Source organism: Odocoileus virginianus, chromosome 7 (genome assembly GCF_023699985.2).
Source record: "Odocoileus virginianus isolate 20LAN1187 ecotype Illinois chromosome 7, Ovbor_1.2, whole genome shotgun sequence".
Lineage (NCBI taxonomy): Eukaryota > Metazoa > Chordata > Mammalia > Artiodactyla > Cervidae > Odocoileus > Odocoileus virginianus.
In genome coordinates this window covers 79,764,127-79,788,119 of record NC_069680.1, presented here as the reverse complement: position 1 = coordinate 79,788,119, position 23,993 = coordinate 79,764,127, and the positions used below count along the sequence as shown (strand labels likewise).

Sequence of the window (23,993 nt, the reverse complement as noted above, 5' to 3'; positions counted from 1 at the left end):
GGCTCAAATGTCGGGCCCCACCCCATGGCCATATTTCCTTTTTACTCTCAATAAGCTGCCAGATTTTAAAGCCAAGATCTTATTAAGACCTTGGCTAAATAGAGTTTTATAAGAAGGCTTTGACTGTTCTTTTTCCTTTGCTTAGAGTGGAACCATGCATGACTCTTAGTATTGATGAAGCTAGTTTTTGAATGTTGTGTACAAGTAAAATCCCTTTCTTACATCTCTCATTCTAGTTGAATAATTATTCAGCGCCAAGTTATTTCTGTGTGAGAGCTCATGACCCTCAGTAAGAGCATGTGTTGCTCAGATTTCAGCATATTCTTTGTAATGAAAAGCCTGATAAAGCTAATGTCTTCTCTGGTCCGTATCCAGCCAGCGGTCCTTCTGCGGCACAGACTTCCTTCCATGTGCTGTTTTCTCTGTGGAGAGGAGAGACGGCTGCAGCTGCAGCTGGGCCCCCTCGGGGTTAGGGTTGGAGAGTTCCCATTGTCAGACAGCCTTTACCCTCTCAGCCCCTTCCTGCTCTCAAACTGTTCACCCGTGTCTGCGTTCAAGGCTAATTAAATGCAGCTAAGAAAGGTTGGGGATGAAGGAGCATTGGCAGTGGCACCTTCTTCCTCTGACTGTCTTCTCAGGCACTTCTGTTTGGCCGCCTGTTCACTATCAAAAGACGGAACATTCTCTCCTAGTTCCAGAAATAAGGAATATTGTTCTTGGAATACATTTATTATTTTTCTAAAGCTAGATATACCAGAGAGACAGTGGAGGTTGTTACAGTAAAATTTTTACCTATAGAATAAGTATTTGGATGAGGAATAAATATTTGATAAGGTGTTGGCTTCCTAAAATCTCTTGACATTTCTGCTGTTGTCTCATCTTTTAAAACCCTATGCTGTTAATTTCTATTTGCATTCATCTCAATTAGTTCAAACTCATTTCAGCTAGTAAATGTTTATAGATCATCTACTACATACCATGCATTGCATCAGAGAGACCCAGATGATTTAGTTGACTTTTCTCTATTCAAGTACTTTACTGTTTTTCAGGCTAAAAAGCCAGATACATATTCAATGATGATAATAGGACAAAACTATTGAAAAAAGGCAATTTGTAGGCAAACTCCCTAAAGCAATTCCTGAGATATCATTGTCTGTGTTTATCCTTTTGTATTATGAAAAATCAGTAAGTAGCCGAGAGAATCATACCAGTAATGTTTCTTCCTCCAGTAAAGGCGTTCTAAGAGGTCAGGGAGAGCTGTGGCGTTTCTCCAGGGTGCCACTGGAGCCCGATGTCGTCACTGAAAGCGACTCCTCAAACCCAAACGCTTTCCTCCAAGCACACCCATCTCCTCTGGCTTGTACCCTGGAGGGTCGCTTATTTTTTGCTGGCTTCCCAGGTGACATAGTGGTAAAGAATCTGCCCACCAATACAGGAGACACAAGAGACCTGGGTTCGATCCCTGGGTCAGGAAGATTCCCTGGAGTAGGAAATGGCAACCCACTCTAGTGTTCTTGTTTACAGAATCCCATCAACAGAGGAGCCTGGTGGGCTACCGTGGGGTTGCAAAGAGTCAGACATGACTGAGCACTCACAAAATAATGGCAACTGGAGAAGCATCTTCTGATAAAATTTTATTCTTTTTGTAAAAAAATCAGTGAATGTGCAAACCTTTTTTCTTTGGGGTCAAACCCCCCTTTGGGTCTTGTGTCTCATAATACATGGACTGTCCACACGGATGGGTTTAATGTTACGATGTCGCGTAGTAGGCAGATGCTCCTGAGATAGGCCTTGTGCAGTGAAGTGTATACTTCGCCTCTGTGTACTTTGTATCTGTGCTCCAGGCTAATGCCTGGGTGAACCACCCAACCAGTTGAGTGAGTCTAGCAAACCATCTAGTAAGACAACTTTTTCATTCCCAGCTCTTTGTCGCTGGTCAGTAAATCTCATGAAATGCTCAGAGTTCTTTGTGGGGGAAAAAAGAAGTAAAAAGACTCAAAGTGATAGTTCTGTCTACGCAGAAAAAGCACATTTTTTAATGGGGATGATGCAATAGAATTTGCAGATTTGAGAATTTGAATAGATCTGGGGATATGTCCACCTTAGGTATTAGAGTTTACTCATACCTAACATTTACTTAACACTTCACAATTTATATAGTGCTGCTTTTATATAACTGGTTTTTCCTTTTTTTTTTTCTTTGTATTTTTTTCCTAATTTCTTTCTTTCTTTTTCTTTTTTACTGTCCTTCATTCTTTTTTTCTTTTTACAGTTTTGATCCTGCTTTGCCTGCCTCAGTTATTGTACTTCTCATTTTACACAGCTAGCAAGTGGCAGGCCATCCTCAGGGCTTTTGAATCCAAAAGTCAGGATTCTGTATTGTGTCAGTTTAGCTTTCAGTATTTATTCCAGTTTCAAGCAACTTTAACTGTAATGTCTAATATTAATATTCCAGTTTAATTCCTCTTTAGAAATAATTTAGAATATTTAAACATATTTTGATCAGATATTTGATTACATTAAAGTTGAGTTTAGAAAATAATTATTATATAAAAATACAAATGTAGACTTTTCCCATTTAACATAATGCACACTGTTCAATTGGATAAGAAAAAATAGGATGTAATAACAAAATTTTAAATTAAATATCATACATCTAGTACTTTTAAAAATATGGATCTGGTGAAACAGATAATGAGACGTATTTTCGTATTAATCAGTGGTTCTTAATATAACTGTCTAGGATGGGTAAATAATATATAGTTAAGAAGGGAACACTTTAAAACTGTATAATGCTGGAGTTTTCAGCTAAGTGATGCAAAGGACTGTATTTAAGTCAAGGGCACACTAATCCAATTTTTCCTAGCACCTTATGGGTTCTCTTGACAATTATTTGGGTGCATTCAACTGTTGTATTTGTGTGCTTTGCAGCTTAATTGAAATAGAATTGACATACAACATTGTGTAAGCTTAAGGTGTAAAACATTGATTTATATACTTATATGTTGCAGTATGATCGCCACATAGTGTTAGCTAACCCATCACATAATTACCATTTCTTATTTGTGGTCAGAATGTTTAAGATACACTTTCTTAACACTCTCAAGTATAGCATGCAGTGTTGTTAAGTCTGTTCAGAGTCCTGTGTATTAGATCCCTAGAACTTAGTCATCTTCCAGCTGGAAGTTTGTACCCTTGACCAGCATCTCCCCATTTCCCCCCTACAGCCCCTAGTAACACCTCTTCTACTCTGTTTCTGTGCATTCAGGTTTTTAGATTCCACATATAAGCCTATATCATACAGTATTTTTCTTTCACTCTGTCTTATCTCAGCATAATGCCTGCAGGGTCCATCTGTTGTTTCAGTGGAAAGATTTCTTTCTTTCTTATGGCTTCTTAATGGTTTCATTGTATGCATATATCACATCTTTATCCATTTATCCGTTGACACAGGGCTTAACCACAGGTTGGAAAAAATCTTGGTTAGGACTGCAAACTGGTACAGTACTCCCATCTAGTGGTGGTATGTGTGAATTGCAGGATCAGAAGACACTACCACCTTTAACTTCACCTAATGGATGTGAGGCACTCTAAGAAAAATTAGTTTTTAGTTTTTAGTTTTGCTTTTTAGTTATTTCTGTAGAGTAAAAGGGGCTTTATCTATTACAAGATTTATTTTCAAAATTTTATATATTCTTAAATAATTTTGGATGCCTTTGCTAAGGCATTTGGTGCAGCTTACCTTTTTGTCTGAATTAGAAGCCCAAATTAAATGCTTGTGTTTACAGCTCTGTTATAATCACTTTAAAATGATGATTGTAAAATTTTGAAATTTCCATAGCATTCATTTTTATTTTCTTTAATTTCTCATGTGGCAAAATAAAAGAACATGTCTAAGAAGAGGCTTACAGACATGGGATACAGCTCCGAGTACAGAAGGGAAGTGAAGAGAAAGCCAGGGGAGGTGTAGCGGCGTGTGGGGGAAGCAGGGAGCTGTAGTGAAGGGGAGAGAAAGTAGGGAGGGTGGTGGGAAGGATGGCGGCAGGGAGGGGTGGGGTCGGCCCAGGCTTCAGGGCCTTTCCTTCAGCCAGAGCTCCCCAGCGCCAGCTGTGTGTGATTCTAGACCTTCGTTGCACTGGTCTTTACTGAATGGTCCTCTTCTTTCCTTCACCCTGGCTAATACTTGCTCAGGATTCAGCCGATGTTACCCTCCTGGAATCCTTCTAAAACTGTTGTCCAGGTTAGATGGCCTCTCACAGCACACTGTAAAGGCCTCCTTCCTGGCACTTACCGCGCTGTATTCTAATTCAGAACTTGCCAGCAGTTTCTCAACTCACATGTGCCCAGAAACAGATCCCTTTCTTCCTCCAGGATGTGACTGAGGACAACCCCAGTCCTCGATTGGTTGACGCTGGTGGCGAGTAGCCTCCTTCCTATATCCCAGTGCCATAAATACTATTTTCTAAGAATGGAAGACATTATAAAGTGCTCCTCTAAGCAGTGTATATTTGACTGTTTCCCATCAAAGCTTCTTAAAACAGCCTAATAAGTTGGAAGTTGAACTCGTCATACTGTAGGCCCCTAGTTCACTGTGTCCAGACGTTACAACCTGCCGAGCCCCATCATCAACCCCTGCAGCATGTTTTCTAATGGATTAGTGCCCTGAAGAGTCATCATTGATTTGAAATTGTCCGCATCTGAGGATTCTCTATGTGCTAGTGTATTTTTTTTTAAAGAAATTTAATATGATAACAAGCTAAAAAATCCAGCTTACATATAAACAGGTATATAATGAGAGCAACGCTCCTTCCTGCCCTTGGTGTTCACCACCCACTGTTAACAGCTGCTGTGATGTCAGGTGGTGGTTCTTAAGCCTTGCTTTTTTTTTTTTTAATTTAAAATCATTTTGTCTGTTTAGTTATTTAAGAATTGTTGACATTAGGAAACAAAGGAAAATGTGCACTGTAATTTTTAAAACATCTTTATAACCAGTGCTCATGATGAAATTAAATTGTCAAAATGATGGACATCCTTGGTACTCTCTAACTCTAGAATACAGGAGTAGTTTATATAGCATTTTCCAAGGCTAAAATCCCATTTTCTCTGAGATCCAGGAAGCTGTCTCCTCCCTGAGCCGCAGCTTCGTGGAGTCGCTCTGTCTGAGCATGCTCCAGGCTTCTCTGCCCAGTCCCACTCTCCCCGTGTGCCCACCGTGGTCTGTTCTTCCTTTGAGTCTCGCTCATGTCTTTCGGTAGCTGTCCTCTCATTTGTTCTCCCTCTCCTTTGACTTCTGGGAGATTCCATTCTCATCAGCTTTTCATGTACAGGAACTGATCTCTTCTTCCTTATCCTTCTTGTTGGCTTCCACGTAAGGTATACTGTTCAGTAGATATTTATGAAGTGAACTTCTCTAACGTCTTTATTGGCCTCCATGGCTAAGAAGATGAGTTTTCGTGTCAGATCCTGGTTCAGACCCCAGCACCACTACTAGTTAGTTGTCTGGCTGGACAAAATGCTTAACTTCTGGGCACATGCTTTTCTGGACCATTCCTTATTAAAAATGTAAAAATCATGTTTTCAAGACTTTAAAAAAAAAGCGTATTCTTTGGTAAAACCTACCTCAAAATCAAATTTAAAATAGGAATCAAACATCATAAAAATATGTATATTGTTTAATGCAATAATCCCATTTATAATAGTCCAATGTATATATTTGGATAAATACATGAAATAAATATATGAAAACACCTCCCCCCGCCCTGCCCAGAAAAAAATACACAGGCCCCATGATCGTGCTTCCATGTACAGTTCCTGTGAGGGTTAAACAAGATTGTTTATATATAGAAGGCTTAGCATAGTGGAAATATCCCAGGTGTCCATTGACAGATGAATGAATAAACATCTGGCACATTCATGCAATGAAATATTATTCAGCCCTAATGAAGTTCTGACATAGGCTACAGTGGGGGAGGAACCCTAAAGGCGTTAGGCTAAGTGGAATAAGCCAGACCCGGAAGGACAAATGGTGTATGGTCCCTCTTGTAGAAATGCCCAGACACGGCGAGCTCATGGAGCTGGAAGGCAGAGCACAGGCGACTTGCTACTGAGGGGTTGCAGAGCTCCTGCTCGGGGCGGTGAGGGAGGTTGGGATTAGACGGTGGTGATGGTCACACAACACGCGACCAGCTAGTGCCCGTCAACCGTACACTTAAAAATGGTTAGAATGGCACGTTATGTGTTATATATACTTTACCAGAGCTTAGATGATAATGTCCTCTTCCAAAAGCTACCTTAAACGGGTGAAGTAGATGCTCTGTGGATTGTGTCAGCGAAGGTCTTTAAAAAAGCCCCTGCCCATGGTCAGTTCCTAATCAATGGCAGCCATCAGTGAGTTGGTTGTCAGTGTTTGGTGAGCTTTTCAGTGTGATTCCAGTTTATATGAGAGCAGTCTTTAATGGCTAAATAGAAATGTTCCTTTAGCTTTTTTGATAATTAATGGGATCTTATTAATTACCTCATATCTTGTTTCTGTACCCCAGAGTCATTGATCTGGGAGTCATGACTCCGTGTGACAGGATACTGAAAGCCGCTCTGGACCACAAAGCAGGTATCGTGCACTTGGGCTCCTGGGCGTTTCAGTGAAGCGTGCTCTCCCAGAGCTCGCTGGCGGGGGCGGTGCCCCAGCCCGTGGAGGCTACCGGGACACGCGGACACCTCAGTGACGTCTCCTGCCTGGAGGGTTCTGTCACTGCTGCTTATGAGGGGGCTAAAGGGGTGAACAGGTAACTGTGAGACTCCTTCGTAGTTCTGAGGAAGGGGTATGGGGACACGCTTCTTAGAACAATTTGTATTAGATTTTATTTTTCTCTGTGTGTATTTGTTCTTATATTTCTTGTGACACTGTGACATATCCCATCTGGGAAATCATGAACTAATAGCTTCATGGCTTTTCCCAAAACAGTGGCAATCAGATTATTGCAATTTGAAGTTGCAAATCATATTTACTACCAAAAGCAAGCAATAAATTGAAAGCCCCCAGTCAGAAAAGAAGTCTTAAAATTATTAATAAAAATTGGGAATTTATCTTCTGGCTTGTGGTCTTTATCACAGAGTTTTGAAAATGAGTCTTCATACTTTTACTCTTTTTCTCTCATCCTCCTTTTCAGTGTTCTTTTTTTCTTTTTTTGAAATAATAGATATAATTGGCCTGTCAGGACTCATCACTCCTTCCCTGGATGAAATGATTTTTGTCGCTAAGGAAATGGAGAGACTAGCTATAAAGATCCCATTGTTGATCGGAGGAGCTACCACTTCCAGGTGAGTCATGCTAATGAGCTTCGTGCCTCACTGAAATTTTCTTAGATGCTAGTGTTTAAAAACAATGGTAAAACCTGAGGTTTTTCCCTACGCATAGCGTCGTGGCTCCTTATTATATAAATACACGAACTTTCTAGTCTTCATGCCACAAGAGCCAGAATAATTTGGGGGCCTGCTGCGGGAAACTCCTCCATCAGTGCCACCCCCCACACCTGTTTTTGGATTCCTTTGGCCTATAATCCTCTCGCCTCCTGTTCAGTTCCTGAGACTTCTAATGAACACTTACAGCTCCTGCAATCAAACTGAGTGAAGATGTGTGTTCTAGCACAAAGGCATTGCTTGAAGTTTACTCCACTCTCTGTCTTGAAGCAGGTGTCTGAATAATTACAGGCTCTATTGAAGAAACTCTGACCTTGTAATAGTTGAGATAGAAAGCTGACTGAGAGAAAATGAATCAGAGGATCACTTTGGGAAGTTGTTTCTGAAAAGGAGACCTTTTGGGAACCTCTGGGTCAAATAATTTAAAGAAGAGAAGGTTCAAATTTGGTTGCACGGTCATTATTCATTTTGTCATATATCTCCTGGGGTCACGATCATAACGATATTCAGTGAGAGGTATGTTAGTTAGAGGTCGTAGACTTTTATGACACATTCCTTATGCCCCTCATAGTTCACTTTGGCAGGGAGCAGTGCCCAGGCAGAGCACTGATCCTAATGGTCGCACAAGCATGTAGTTTGTTTCTGATACAAAATACAGTAGATGGCAGGTCAAAGCTATGCAGAGTTCCTTTCACACTAGAAACAACTGTATGTTAAGCCACTTGTAGTAGTCAGGAATCTACAAACAGGATGTGTGTCTGTACATGGGGCATGGGGGGGAGGGAGACAGAGAGATTGATTTTAAGGAACCATCTCATGTGATTCTGGAAGCAAGAAGCTCTGAAATCTGCAGAGCAGGTGGGCCTACTGGAGGCCTGGCAAGAGTTGCTGTGAATCTTGAGTCCGAAGGCTGCCTGGAGGAAGAAGGCCTCCTTCCTCTGGGAACCCCAGTCTTTTCTCTTTGTTGTTGTTCAGTTGCTCAGTCGTGTCTGACTCTTTGTGACCCCATGGACTGCAGCACACCAGGCTTCCCTGTCCATCACCATCTCCCAGAGCTTGCTCATACTCATGTCCATTGAGTCCGTGATGCCATCCAACCCTCTTGCCCTCTGTCGTCCCCTTCTCCTCCTGCCTTCAATCTTTCCCAACATCCGGGTCTTTACAAAAGAGTCGGCTCTTCCCATCAGGTGACCAGCATACTGGAGCTTCAGCTGCAGCTTCAGTCCTTCCAATTAGTATTCAGGACTGATTTCCTTTTGGATTGACTGGTTTGATCTCCTTGTAGTTCAAGGGACTCTAAAGAGCCTTCTCTAATACCACAATTTGAAAGCATCGATTCTTTGGCACTCAACCTTCTTTATGGTCCAACTCTCACATCCATACATGACTATTGGAAAAACCATAGCTTTGACTGTACAGATATCTGGCGGCAAAGTAATGTCTCTGCTTTTTAATATGCTCTCTAGGTTGGTCATAACTTTTCTTCCAAGGGGGAAGCATCTTTTTAATTTCATGGCTGCAGTCACCATCCACAGTGATTTTGGAGTTAAGAAAATAAAGTCTTTCACTGTTTCTATTGTTTCCCCATCTGTTTGCCATGGAGTGATGGGACCAGATGCCCTGATCTTAGTTTTTTGAATGTTGAGTTTTAAGCTAGATTTTTCACTCTCCTCTTTCACTTTCCTCAAGAGGCTCTTTAGTTCCTCTTCACTTTCTTCCATAAGGGTGCATATCTGAGGTTATTGATATTTCTCCTGGCAGTCTTGATTCCACCTTGTGCTTCATCCAGCCTAGCATTTCACATGATGTGCTCTGCATATAAGATAAATAAACAAGGTTACAATATACAGCCTTCTCTTAAGGTCTTCATTTGATTAGATGAGGCCTACCCATATTATGGAGGGTAATCTGCTTTACTCAGGGCCTACTGATGTAAATGTTACTCACATGTGAAAAATATCCTCACAGAAACATCTAGATTGTTGACCAAAAACCAGGTACCATGACCTTGCCAAATTGGCACATGAAATTGACCATCCTCCCGCTTATAATCTGAATAGAACATTTTCATGAGTGGTCACAGTGTTCTGTCTCCACTAATTGCTTTTCATACTTGGAGAACTCAATAGTGTGGTTATTATTGCTCACGTTAGAAAACTGGCTTTGTTTTTCCACAAAGAACTTAACCTGCTAGGATTATGTGACAGATTGTTCTCCAGGAATATGACTAACTGTCAATAACTGGGATTTCAATGAGCATAGTTTGGGTAATTGAATGATTATAGTGGGAATATTCATTAGCTTAGTAAAGAGAATGGTAAGAGAATCTATAGATTATTGTCAACATGAAAGACCTTTTAAAATCACAGTTATAAAATAGGAATAAAGAAATATTTAAATGAGCAGATGTAATGAAATGCATTATGAGTTATTGAACGTGATGCTAGTTTCCAAATAAGAAAGATTTAATGAGGGCTCTACACTTGGAAGTTCAATATCAGGAAACCACATCCTGCTACTTGTTCAAGCCAGAACACTGTTGTTGTTTAGTCTGTAAGTCGTGTGCAACTCTTTTGTCACCCCGTGGACCATCGCCTGCCAGGCCTCTCTGTCCGTGGGATTCCCCAGGCAAGAATACTGCAGTGGCTGCCATTTTCCTCTCCAGGGGATCTTCCTGACCCAGGGATCGAACTTGCGTCTCTTGTGTCTCCTGCACTGGCAGGCAGGTTCTTTGCCACTGAACCGCCAGAAAAGCCCAAGTTGGAACTTTACCAATAGTTAATTCTGTTATATCTCTCACCAAGTAAGAGCCAGCAGATTAAAGAGGTTCCTTAAAAGATAATAGAAAGTAACATGACTAGCCTCTCAAGATATATCGTTGGCAACATTAGCCATAAATGAATCTTAACAGTTATAACCTGGTATATCAAGTTAAAATCAGTCAGATCAGTAATGACCCACAGTCTTCATGCTCTTGTAGAATATCTGTTCTCTTTGTCTGGAAAACTGAAAGTGTTCCTCTCAGGAGACAGACATCTGGTTCCCATGATCTCCCAGGTCTCTTTAACTCCAGTATTCTGTTTTTCGATGAGTTTTTCTGGTTCTCTTCCTTGCCTGTTACAGTTTCTGAAAAATTATTAGAAAATAAAAGCCAGTAGTCTTGCTTCCAGGTAACCATCTCTTTCTCCAGTTTTGCCTGCATTTCAGCTTTGTATAAGTGGATTCCATTGATACGACTTATATACTTAATCTACTGTGTATATTCTTCTGTGTCCAGCTCAACATTATGTCTTTAAGGCCCAAACTCATTGTTAGAGTAGTGGGGGGGGGTTGGTTTGATTTTTTTTTTCACTTTGTGGTAAAATACTGAATTGTATAATGAATGCCCTCTGGGTTATTTATCCTTGCTACTGTCAGGGGCATTTGGGTTTTTCCAGTTTGGGGTTGTTACGTGGAATGCTGCTATAAATGTCTATCTTCCCTGAAGCAGACTTGCTGGGTCACAGAATGTACATATGGTCATCTGCATTCCATGGACAGAGGAGCCTGGTGGACTATAATTCACAGGGTCACAAAAGTCAGACACAACTTAGTGACTATATGGCAGCAACATCTGCATTAGATATTTATTGCAGGATCTTTTTCCAAAGTGATTGTACTAATTTATACTCCCACCCACAATTATGAGGCTTCTGGTTATTCTACACCTTTTTCAGTGTTCGCCATTTTAGTATGTACATAATAATATCTTAATAAGATCTTCATTTATATTTCTCTGCTGACTAATGATGTTGAGTACATTTTCACATGTATATTGACAATTTGGATATGCTTTTGAATTTTTTCTTTTTAAATTAGGTATTTCACTAATTTCTTACTAATTTGTATGCATCCTTTATTCACATTGGATGCAGCTCTTTCTCAGAAAGCGTTAGTCTCTCAGTGGTGTCTGACTCTCTGTAACCCCATGGCTCCTCTGTCCACGGAATTCTCCAGGCACGAATACTGGAGTGGGTAGCCATTCCCTTCTCCATGGGATCTTCCTGGCCCAGGGATCAAATCCTAGTCTTCTGCACTGCGGGCAGATCCGTTACTGTCTGAGCACCAGGGAAGCCCTGTCGGATGTTCATGAAGTCTGACTTCTGCATCTCTTCCCTTACGGCTAGTGCTGCTCGCATCTGTAGGAAGCCGTCTACCCTAGGAGAGTCGGCTCTGCCAGAACGCATTCAGGAGTCGACACTCTCAGAAGCCATCTGAGAACCTTATCATCACCTCCTACAGATCTATCGAGGGAGGGCTTAGCAGTGGCCCAGTTCTTTCCTCTACTAACTCCTTTTTGAGCAGATGGAGGCTCCGGACTTCCAAGTTCTCATGAAAGCAGATTTCTGAGGGGAATAGCAGCATGGCTTTTCCAGTAGCAAGAGAGAATTAGAACTGTTCCCCCAGACACTCGAAATGAGGCTTGAGGATGGATCCTTGGAGAGGCTGAAAGGGTTATACAGATTTGGGATCATTTGTGGGTAGAAATGTGCTTGGAGGGGCCCTTTTAAACCTATAGCAATAAGAGAATAGAAAACTGAAGAGTTTACTGTCTGTAAAACAGATGATTTTTTATCACAAACTAGAAATGACTTTAATAGAAATCTGGCCCTTTTAGCTATAGAACTTCTCAAGGGCAAAAGTCTGGCAGTTAGCTCTCAGTTTTTAACTGGTTTAAAGCCAATAGCTGCAAAATGTCCTTTTCTATTATCTTTTGTATAATTTAACTTGGAGAATTCAACAGGAAGTCACATTGCCCAAAGTGGGAGGTAGTTTTCTGAGTTTTGTTTTGTTTTTTTAAATTGCTCCAAAGTATGGTGCTGAATCACATAACTGATAATATTTTCCTCTGTATAGGATTTCATGGAATGAATTTTATATGCTAATCTCACTCCTGATTCTATCTTAATTTTCCTGAAATTTATTTTCCATTCTTTCATTTTTCTCTTCACATTTTAAGTTTTGGTCATGCTGCATTTATGTAAAACATTAATTCTGGGATAGGATATGGCATGAAATAGATGCTTGGAGTATGTGTTCTTTTTCAGAATGTGAAAGAATTTCTTCTTATGCCCTCTTAGATCAGCTCCAGCCTGCAGCTGGGGGCAACTTTGTGCTAGCAGTTCCACAGGCTCAGGGAAGACCTCCATATTAGACACTTCGCACAAATGAGGCCTAATCCACACTGGTAGCGAGGTGGGAGACCTTGGGCTAGGGCTGACAGTGCCAAGGTTAGTCGGTCACTATGGGAGGTGACTAATTAAATCCTAGATGTTGACTAGTGATTTAGCAGAGATGCATTTGAGATTCAGCCTCAGCCTCTACCCCTTTGCTCTGGGTATGTAGGAAGGAGAGGAGAGATTCCAGTGTTTTGCATTTTTTCAGACTTCAGAAAGAAGTCTTCTTCCACCTGGAGAAGTTTGTGTAAATGGAGGCTTAGAAAAAAGTGGAATCAATGTCAAACCAGGAGCATGCTTTTTTTAAAAATTAATTTATTTTAATTGTAGGCTAATTACTTTACAGTATTGTAGTGGTTTTTGCCATACATTGACATGAATCAGCCATGGGTGTACATATGTCCCCCATCCTGAACCCCCCTCCCACCTCCCTGCCCACCCCATCCCTCAGGGTTGTCCTAGTGCACTGACTTTGAGTGCCCTGTTTCATGCACTGAACTTGGACTGGTGATCTGTTTCACATATGGTAATATACATGTTTCAGTGCTATTCTCTCAAATCATCCCACCCTTGCCTTCTCCCACAGAGTCCAGAAGTCTGTTCTTTACATCTGTGTCTCTTTTGCTGTCTTACATATAGGGTCGTTACCATCTTTCTAAATTCCATATATATGTGTTAATATACTGTATTAGTGTTTTTCTTTCTGACTTACTTCACTTTGTATAATGGGCTCCAGTTTCATCCTCCTCATTAGAACTGATTCAAATGTGTTCTTTTTAATAGCTGAGTAATATTCCATTGTGTATATGTACCATGGCTTTCTTATCCATTCGTCTGCTGATGGGCATCTAGGTTGCTTCCATGTCCTGGCCCTTGTAAACAGTGCTGCAATGAACACTGGAGTACACGTGTCTCTTTCTGTGGTGTGTATGCCCAGTGGTGGGATTGCTGGGTCGTATGGCAGTTCTATTTCCAGTTTTTTAAGCAATCTCCACACTGTTCTCCACAGTGGCTGTACTAGTTTGCATTCCCACCAGCAGTGTAAGAGGGTTCCCTTTTCTCCACACCCTCTCCAGCATTTATTGCTGATAGCTGGACAAACTCAAACTTCATGCCTGTGCTCATCCAGCTTGGGCGGTTTTTATGTTGGAAAGGAGTACTTTGGTTTGTTTTGTTTTTTTTAAAATCATGAAATCCACCCATTTCTTCTCAGTGCCCTTTTCCAGACCATCAAATAGACAATGACCAGAATTGCACTGAGAAACCTTAGATACTTACTAAATATCAATTATGTTGATGTAAACATTTCAATTTTTACCAGCTAGCCTTAAAAGAAATGTCACTGAAATCACATTGGGCCTAAAATATTGTTTCCTGGGGGAGCTTCATGGAGGAAAAAGACATAGGTATATTTGTGTGTTTCAAGTTGCTGGGGAAGCATCTGAGGAAGAGGAAGCATACAGAGTCTGACTTGTGGTTGGTTTTGAAGCTGGGAGCAACTCCTTCTTTATAACTTTTCCTCCTGTTTGAAAATCTTCCCTGCCTCATAGACTACCCAGGGTACCTTCAGAATCTTTGGTCTCCAAGCACACAGTAGGCACAGATGCTCCTGAGGAGGCCGTGGCATTCCTTAGGCTGCTCGAGGGTAGCGGTGCGGCGCCCCCTGCTGGTGGCCATCCCGGCCTCCCAGTCCAGAAGGCATCTTCTGCGCCAGCTGGTCTAGGCTGAACTCCATCTTACAGCCCGGTTCTGGTGGCTTTCGTCCTCTCTTTCTATTTCTGTAGAGAAATATGCTGAGAAACGGGACAGGTGAAATGTTAGAGGTTTTGTCTGTCTCATTGTGAATGAGTTTTTAGAGTCTTTCCTTAGAAGCCTATTAAAAACACTCAGATGTTATACCTTTAATTTTTTTTTTTTTTTTTGGTTTTCAAAAATTGCCTCAGTAATTCACATTTATTAGAACATGTCAAAGAATTCATAAAGTAAACTTTTGTCTCTTCCTTCCCAGATTCAGTCCCAGTTCTAATCTTCATGTAACCAGTGCTGACATTTTGATATCTGTCTTTGCTTTTTCTATTATACAGCCACTTTAAGGTTGGTTGGTTGGTTGGGTCAGGTTGAGGTTGTTAGTATTTTGTTTTGTTTATTTTTTAAATAAAATTATTTTAAACATAGTTTTTGCTAATTTGATTTTCCCCCGTAAAATTCTGTACATCTTTCCAAATGGGAATATATTTTAGTTGAGGGGAAAGAATATGACAGTATATGACTTAGGGAAAGCTGCTGCTGCTTTAAGGGGGAAAGAAGGAGGAGAGAAGACTGGAAACACTGTCCATTTAGTGGGAGTGGGAACTACTGTTATCACCCTTGTACATGGAATTGTGGCAAAGTCTGCACTTCTGTCCCAGCCTCAGGGCCCTAGATTAACCACATGCAGTAAGGAAGGATGTATATATCTTCAATTCTCACTTTAATATGTTGTGCTTTATACTAAAATAGCAGATATGTAGCCTGTGCTATTGATACAAACGTTCAGCAATCAGAGGGCAATTTGTTGGTAAAATCAGGTAATTTTAAGCATTAAAGAGTGTTTCTTCCTCAGAACTGACATTTTCTGGTTTGGCGAAAGAAATTGGGGGCTGAGCCAGTGTTAGGATAAGATCTTGTTGCTTTGACCTCTCTCTATTACTGTGTGTTGAATTTATTTAGGTCCAAGTTTTCTTCCGACAAGTAGAAGGTGGGCTTGGGTTGGAGGAGTGTTGGTGTCTCTTGGTGGGAGGCGGGGAGCAGCAGCTTGGGAGTGGTCCCATGTCCCCTGCCACTGTCTGCTTCTCCAGGGACTCTGGCTGGTGGCCCAGTTCATCTGCAGGAAAACACTCCACTTTGACCTTTATGACAGCAAAGTGCAGTCACCAGGCCAGTCTGATCCCATTGGCAGAGAGCTGAGGACATTGCTCTCTTTTGATCCTAGACTTCTTTGTTGCCTGGGCCAAAAATCCATGTCTTTTCCCCTTGGCTTCCCCATGTTAGGGTGGGGAGAAGGTCATTCTCGCTTTTGAAAGGATATGCAAGATTTATAAGTACTGTGAGATTTTTCTCTGGAAAGCACTGTAGAAACATTATCTCCAATGGTTCTGAACAGGAGTTGTGTAGCAACTGTCAGCCCTGACGGATGTGTTTTCCCCCCTGACCCCTCTTTTCAGAACCCACACAGCAGTTAAAATAGCCCCAAGATACAGTGCACCTGTGATCCACGTCCTGGACGCGTCCAAGAGCGTGGTGGTGGTAAGTATGGGCCTCATGTTATTGCGGATCTGTTGTAATGAGAAAATGAGAGCATTGCGAGTTAAGGGTATTGCCCAAGATCTTCTGTTTATTTTTGTCCTGTTCTACTAAAAAGAATCGTCAAAGACTGTCCTAGGGCTTGTGGTAGGGTCACTGCAGGCATCTGCATTGCCGGAGGAGGGTGGGTCAATGTGTCCTGTGCCTTCTGGGACCTCTTCCTGAGCCAGCATCGGCAGTGCTGGTCTGAGCAGCAGAGAGTGATGCCAGAACACCAGCCCAGAGGAGGGTTTCAGTCATTTATGAGTATTTACAAATATGAATGGGCACTTTCTTAACTCCAACTCAGGAATGTAGAATTTATCAGTTTTTTTAAATTGAAGTATAGTTGATTTACAAAGTCGTGTTAATTTCTGCCGTACAGCAAAATCAAGTCACACATATTTATACATTCTTTTTTTTTTTAAGTATTCTTTCCAATTATGGAATGTAGTTCCCTGTGCTGGACAGTGGGATCTTGTTGTTTATCCATCCTACACATAAAGCTTACATCTGGTAATCCCAACCTCCCGATCCATCTCTTCCCCCATTCCCTCTCCCTTGGCAGCCGCCAGTCTGTTTTCTATGTCCATGATTCTGTTTTTGTTTCAGAAATATATTAATTTGGGTCCTGTTTTAGATTCTGCATGTAAGTGGCATCATATGATATTTGTCTTTTTCTGACTTCACTTAGTATGATAATCTCTAGGTCCATCCATGTTGCTGAAAATTTCGTTCTTTATTGTGGTTGAGTAATAGGAATGTAAATTTTTTTAAATAACCCATTTCCAGATAGAAAAATGTTTAAACTGAAATGGGCCAGTTGACCCTACCTGAAGACAGAAAAACATTCACAGATATATGTTGAAAACGCAGAATTTAGTGAATATAATAAACAACTTACCTTAGTGGTTTTTTTCTGCTTTTCTCTATCATGAAGCCTAATACTCTCTCTTGCTATGTGTTTCATTGTATTCATTGAATAATGGGACATAAAAGCTGTTGGGAATCTGAGTGACCATGTGATCCAGTGGTTTCCAAGTATGTTTTTGCCACAGAAACCTTTGCCAGTGACGTCTTTTCTGGAAACTCAGTGGGCAAACAAGAGCGACCCCGTCCCCTCCCTCATCTCACTCCTGTTTCTCATCAAACGAGAACAGTTTAAACATCACTCATCTAGTCTAGGGATTCCCGCGTGGCTCAGTGGGTGAAGAGTCTGCCTGCAGTGCAGGAAACCTAGGTTCAGTCCCTGGAGAAGGGCATGGCTACGCACTCCAGTATTCTTGCCTGGAGAATCCCATAGACAGAGGAGCCTGGCGGGCTACAGTCCTTACAGTTGCAAACAGCTGGACATGACTGAAGCAGCTGAGTGCACACAGCACAATCTAGTCCAGCCTTCACATTTGCAGGCAAGGAAGGTGGCTGAGGGGCCTGGCGATCTGTGACACTACCAGGCGCTGTCCCAGCCTGGATGAGGGCCACCACACTTCCCAAACTACTTTCCAGAGGAATTCTTTCAGACCTGTGAATTAAAGTTGTTCAGTAACCACTAACATTATTAAACAGTTACAGTGTGCCCAGCACTGTGCTAAGTGCTTTACATGGACTTTTTATTTAATTCTCATGAGGTAGATATTTTCATTATTCCCATTTTAGAGGCGAGGAAACGGAACAGAGAGGTCAGTAACTCTTGAGGCCACAGATCCCTCAAGCAGCAGGTGTGGATTGGAACGCAGGTGGTCTTATTCTGTGATGCATTAGTTAAACTTGTTCTGTTAATGTTTAATAAGCCTCATTTATTAAGGATACAATTAAATTAGGCTGAAATCATAAAATTGCAGTTTTTTAATTTGCCATTGACATAGACTAATGTGCAAACAAAGTACATTTCTACAACTCAATTTTGAAAAACACTGTTTATATCTTATATTTGGATTGTATTTCCTAAGGAGCTTATTTCAGGTCCATGGTTGAGTAACCAGTGCAACTCTCTTTAAGGCTAGTGGCTATTTTCAAATGCTAATGAGCGACTGAACACTTCCCGTGTGAAGACCAGGCTGTTGAACCCATTTGAGTACACAGGACTGATACAGCCCCTACAGGTCAGGGCGCACTTTAGCTGGGAAGCACTTGGCCCCTTAATTCCGTCTCTAGGACACTCTTCCATTGTCTTGAAGAGCTTAAGCACTATGGGCCCAGCTGGAAGCCCGCAGAGGAGGAAGCGGGGGCATCTGTGTTCTTCGCTGTGTGGTCCAGCCGACTGTGGTTGGTTCTCATATACAAAGGAACAGCCGCCCTTTAAAATCACGCAGATACGAGTCTGATGATAAGTCAGTTGGGAAACTGCTGGTGACACATCTGGGGAATCATTGGTAGAGTTTATTTAGGCTGACTTGTTTAGATTGATGGTTGGTTTAGAGTCTTTTGATCTCACTGCAGTGAGTACGGCACAGGCTTATGCTCTGGCTACTGTCTCATGTATTTATTTGAAAGATTCCAAAATACAGTAGCTGCTTAATAGTTGGAGATTTACGTTGGGGGATGCCCCCTTGCTTTTTTCCTTTTTTTTTTTTTTAATAAAAAACAAGATGCCCAAATTTATTTTCAATGTATTCCCTCTCATTGTGCTGTGATTTGCTATGAGAAAGAAAAAGAGGATAAGAAAAGCTGTACTGTGTCTGATGGTTGGCATGAAAACCCAGGTTGACTCTGATTTTGTGATTGATCATATGGAACAGCCCATATAATTGGCCATGAACTTGTTCTTATTGAGCAAGTCAGCCTGGGCAGGGAGGGGCTGTCACCACAGCTCGGGGAGCAGGAGTCCCACGGGGGTGTGGAAGGGCCAGCCAACGGAAGCAGCACCTTCCACCTCCCCAGTAGTTCCCGCTGGGTGCTGTCAAGTTCTGGAAATAGGGGGGCTTACCAGGAGCTGGTGATGGACAGGGAGGCCTGGCGTGCTGCGATTCATGGGGTCGCAAAGAGTTGGACACAACTGAGTGACTGAACTGACTGACTGACTTTCCCAGAGTTTAAAGTCTAGCAGAATGTAACTGTTTTAAAATCTTCAAAGCATTGCTTGCATGTGCTCTGGGGACTCAGGAGTAGGCATTCCTTCTTGTTTTCATGAGTTCTGCTGAGTTTCCTAAAGGAGAACTCCACTGAGGTGAGGCTTATATAAGGCTGATATGGATACCATTTGGGGGCCTAGTTTTAGGCTTGTCACGGTGGCCTTTTCTGATTTTGTTACTTAATAAAGCGATTTGGTCTTATACTCACAGGTGATTGGATTGTTATTAGAGATGCTTGGGCAATTCACATAGCATTCTAGACATTTAAAGCTGATGGGCACTGTAGCTGTCATCCAGCCTAAGTTCCTCCCTTTCCGATAACGATATTGAACTTCCCTGCCTGTTTGTGTGTGAGAAAACCCTGCTGGAGGGCGCAGGGATCGGGCAGAGCCGTGATTATGGGACTGATGTGGTTGGCAGCAGCCACGTCTTTCTTCCTGGTGATTCTATTTTCAGCTTTGGTGGCAGCGGTTCTTCTACCAACTTGGCAATCATAGTCATAAGTATACTTGGCTGATGCTGTCTTATAGTTTACTGAGTATCCTCACGTTTCCCAGATGATCAGTTTCCTTTCTTGTTTTAACAGAAGTTCATGGTTGACTGTGAAGATCAGCCTCATTCTGTCAGCAAACATTCAGTGAGGATGCACCTTCTGTGTGCAGTCCTACCTTCAAAGGGCTTGTCTTAGTGAGGGAAGTAGACACGTAGACAGATGCTGGAAGCCTGTGAAAAGTGCAGTGATGGAGAGATGAAGAGTATCTTTGAAACCCTAAAGAGGGGGTACCTACCCAGTGTGTTGTGGATCCCCAGAACCCCCTCAGTTTCAGTGATTTATTCAGTGACTCACAGAACTCAAAAACGCTGTTAAACTCACAATCACCGTTTATTACCATGAATGGATACAGATTAAAATTGAGTAAGATTTAGAAAAGGCCAGGCACTAGCGTCCAGGTGTGTCTCCCTATGGAGTCATATGGACAGGACTTGATTCTTCAACTAATGATGTGTGATAGCATGGATGGAACATTGCCAACTAGGGATGCTGACAGAGCCTGGGTGTCTTGGGCTTTAACTGGAAGTCAGTCACGTAGGTGTGGCATGCTCACTTGACTGACCTTACTCACTCAGTCCTGAACCGCTCCAGAGGTCAGACAGACTGCAAGCCAAGTCCCCCCATAAATCACATTGTTAGCATAAACAATCTGGGATGGCCCAAGGCCCCAGGTAGACAAAGACACTCTTTATCACTGAAGGCTTAGTATTTACCTCATAGGATCTGTCCTCTGTTTAGAATGTGCAGCAATGAAGCGCCCCCAGCCTACTGAGTTAACGCTTTACTGTATAGCCAGGCAGAAACTAGCATAACCGGTAAATGGAGAGGAGATGACATGACCATAGGAAGGCCTCCTGAAGGTGGTGACCCCAGGACTGACCCTTGTTTTGCCTGTTTTATCTTCTTTCGCTGCTCTGTGGTTGCTGAATTTTGATCTTGCATTTCCAGTGTTCTCAGCTGTTAGATGAGAATCTAAAAGATGAGTACTTTGAGGAGATCCTGGAAGAATATGAAGATATCAGACAGGACCATTATGAGTCTCTCAAGGTAAGTAACAAAAACAGGTCCCCTCTTGTTTGGGCAATAGAATGATCCTACAGTTATTATTGTGATTTTGCTGTTGGAGGAGGGGAAGATTTGGGATCATTTTAGAAAAGTCCTACTTTCTGCTTCACATCAGCATTCTTTACTGTTCCCAATAATTTTTGGCTATATTAAAATTAATTTTATTTATTCCACCAAACATATATTGAGTAAGCTGTAGGTGTTGGGTGCTGTTTGCTACCCGAGTTATGAGAATGAATAAAACATGAGCTCAGAGGCAGCAGCAAGACAGGAACTGAGACAGTGTGCTGAAATGACTCCCACAGATCCTTATTCTTAAGGAAATAATGGAAGAGAATGAAGACATTAGGAACATTGTAAGCCTCTCTCCCTGATCATCCAACACACTCTGCAGAATAATGTTTCGAGAACTGTCCTTCTCTAGAGGAGCTTCAGGGGATCTATGGAGATCAGGCATGATTACTCTTTAGAGGTTGTCAGGATATTTCTTCCTGGTTATCTGCTTACTGGGCTTTGTGTTATGGGAAGCAGATGAATTTTGAGGATGGCCCGGCAAGTGAAATGTGATGACCAACAGTGAGAAAGGAATACGTTCCTGAGGTGTTGGCTGGACCAAGACACTGTGGTTGGTTTGCCCGCTCCCTAATCTGCCCACAGGTGGCTGTTTCTTGGCTCTGCCTTCTGGGCCTCAGGGCAGTCGGTGGCCCCAATGAACCCCAGCCTCAGGTAAAGTTCGGGCAGGAGTCTGCCCCATCGCACGCTTATTTACTTTACAGTTAGGGCTGCAGGCCTGCCTTGCATTTATGTAGCCATGTGTGCCGGATGTGTATTGCATCTTCACTCTCTATTGTTCTGGTGCTGATGTGAAGCCATTTTAGATGTAGCAAGAAGAGTTTTCTAGAATATGAATTTTCATGAATAAGAGCATTTGTTTTCTTGCAAAATATATTTACTAGCTTCCTTGGACATACTTTCATAGTAGCAGCTGAAAATCTAAGAGTCTCTGACTGAATAACTTTTCTTTTTTTCATAGGAGAGAAGATACTTAACCTTAAGGCAAGCTAGAGAAAATGGTTTCCATATTGACTGGCTGGCAGAGCCTCCTCCAGGTCTGTTGGGCTGTGGGTTAGAGAAAAGCAGATGTGATAGCTCTGAGCTGAAGAGAGGTTTGCATTTTCAGGTCAGCAGAATCAAACAGGCTGCTGGAAACTCTTCATTGTGTTCAGTAGTGATGATGAATGACAATGATGATTGAAAATGAAAGTCAATAGGTGCCATTTATGGAGAACCAAACACTGTCCTGAGATTGAACTGCAGCAGCTCTGAATCCTTGACACAACCCTAAAGTGAATGTATTATTATCTCCGCTTTAATTTGAAGAAATGGAACTTCAAGTTTGACAGCTTGAAAGGTCACCAACACTCAGACTCTGCCGTGTCTTCCACACCCTCGTCCTGCCTCTGTGCTGTGCCTGAGTGGGCCTTCATCTGAGGCCGAGACCTGCCTGGGTGGCCGTGTCACCACTTTGGCCTGGGTCCCAGCCAGCCCAGGTGCAGACGCGGAATGTCTGAAACCGCAAACTCCTGCATGTTGAGGAGACCAAGACATTGCTGCGATGCAGGCACTTCTGTTCTGTTCACTCTCATTCTCGCTCGGACACTTCCCTCTTGTGGTTTCTTTCCCTTCTGGTTTCTAACCTTTCTTGCCCTGCATAGGTGTTCACGATAATGTGTAAGACATTCTGACAGGTTCAGAGAGGCATGAGATATGAATGCAAAGCTGAGACAGGGTGATCAGGGGTTATATTAATTGAATCCATATTAAGGTAATACCTCTAATCTGCTTTCATTGCTCACCTCACCCATGTTCTACACATGCTCAGCAGAGTGATAGGCATTAAACTGGAAACGTAGGTGAGCTGGGTTCTAGATTTAGTCCAGCTGTGTTTAGTGTGATTTAGCAGGAGGAAGGCACATGGAGAGTTGGGAGGCCTGGGTTCTAATCCCAGCTCGGCTCCTGGCTCTGAATTCCTGAGTGACCCTGAGCACCTTATTTCCATATTCGACAGTTTCTAATACGTAAGAAAGGAGTTACTTTATGGAAATGTTGTGAGGATAAAATAAGATAATATGTATAAACCTTTGAAAAATATGCATTACTATACCAGCCCAATCGATGATTTTGTCTTTAGCTTTCACTATGAAATTGGAAAAATATTGCAAGGGGAAATCCATTTTAGTCAAGTCAAACGTCCAGAATACATTTCAGTAGAAATAGTTCCCTCAAGGTTCACAGTTCCAGGCGGCGGTGGTGGCAGTTTTCAAGAGCTCTTTAACCGCCTTGCAGGGCCTCTCAAGGACAGCCCAGTCCTGGCGTATTTTCAGGAAGTCAGTAAAAGGAAAACGAAGGGTTCTTCTTTTCTAGGTCTTTGGTGGTAAACCTAGAAATCTCAAACAAACCTCCAGCTCTGACCAACAAGCTCATTCAAGAATAACACCCTTCAGTCACCTGGAAGCAGAGTGTTTCCCTGCCTTTCTGGGCAAGAGGACACTTCAGTCAGGAGAAGAGCTGTAGTTTCTTTTTAATTACCAAACTAATCAGCAGAATAAAATACTTACAAGGAAGGGATTGTCCTGTATAGTAAAAAGATGACCAGAAACACTGAGAAAAAACTACCATGGGTGGTATAAAAAGGTAGAGATTTCCAGGCAAAATTAAGAAGCTGTGCATACTTTTTCTATACTTTGACCTCTCACTTATACTATCAAATGAGAGAAAAACACTCCTGAAACTTTCTGTGTTATCACTGAGCACCAAAGCGTGGTGGTTTAATTTAAGTTCTCTGATCCCTGTTTGCAGATCAGGAAACTGAAGATGTGAGGGCTGGGAAGCAGGCAGCAGAGTGATCACCTTGGACCCTGGCCTGACTCACCCCAGGCTTGGTGGTGCAGGGGGCAGCAGTGGTGTCCAGGAAGCCCAGGGGCACCGTCTGTCTCTGGAGTCTTCACCAGTATTTCACTTATGACTTACAAGGCAGTGTAAAGAAGAATGTATTGAATATCCATGTACCCCTACCAGTCACTTAAGAAGTAACCTACTGCCCATTTTAAAAAGACAGAGTAATACATAGTGGTAATTCCTGTGAGCCCCTGCCTCCCTGGCAGGACCCTGAATCTGATGCCTGGTTTCCATGCATTTCCTTAGACTTCGATCATGTGCATATGTATCAGTGAAAGTGAAAGTTTCTCAGTCGTGTCCAACTCTTTGCAACCCCATGGACTGTGCAGTCCATGGACTTCTCCAGGCCAGAATACTGGAGGGAGTAGCCTTGCCCTTCTCCAGGGGATCTTC

The 23,993-nt window shown here is 42.2% G+C and overlaps 1 protein-coding gene across 4 annotated transcripts in view; it reads left to right on the top strand.

Annotated features, from left to right (window-relative positions):
• Positions 1 to 23,993, top strand: part of MTR (5-methyltetrahydrofolate-homocysteine methyltransferase) — a 121,898-nt gene that overhangs the window by 85,552 nt on the left and 12,353 nt on the right. For all 4 annotated transcript variants that reach the window (XM_070471034.1, XM_070471033.1, XM_070471035.1 and 1 more), the window contains exons 23-27: positions 6,540 to 6,607; positions 7,197 to 7,317; positions 15,836 to 15,917; positions 20,526 to 20,624; positions 21,676 to 21,751. In XM_070471034.1, coding sequence (XP_070327135.1) covers positions 6,540 to 6,607; positions 7,197 to 7,317; positions 15,836 to 15,917; positions 20,526 to 20,624; positions 21,676 to 21,751 — 446 coding nt within the window. The remainder of the gene's footprint in view (positions 1 to 6,539; positions 6,608 to 7,196; positions 7,318 to 15,835; positions 15,918 to 20,525; positions 20,625 to 21,675; positions 21,752 to 23,993) is intronic.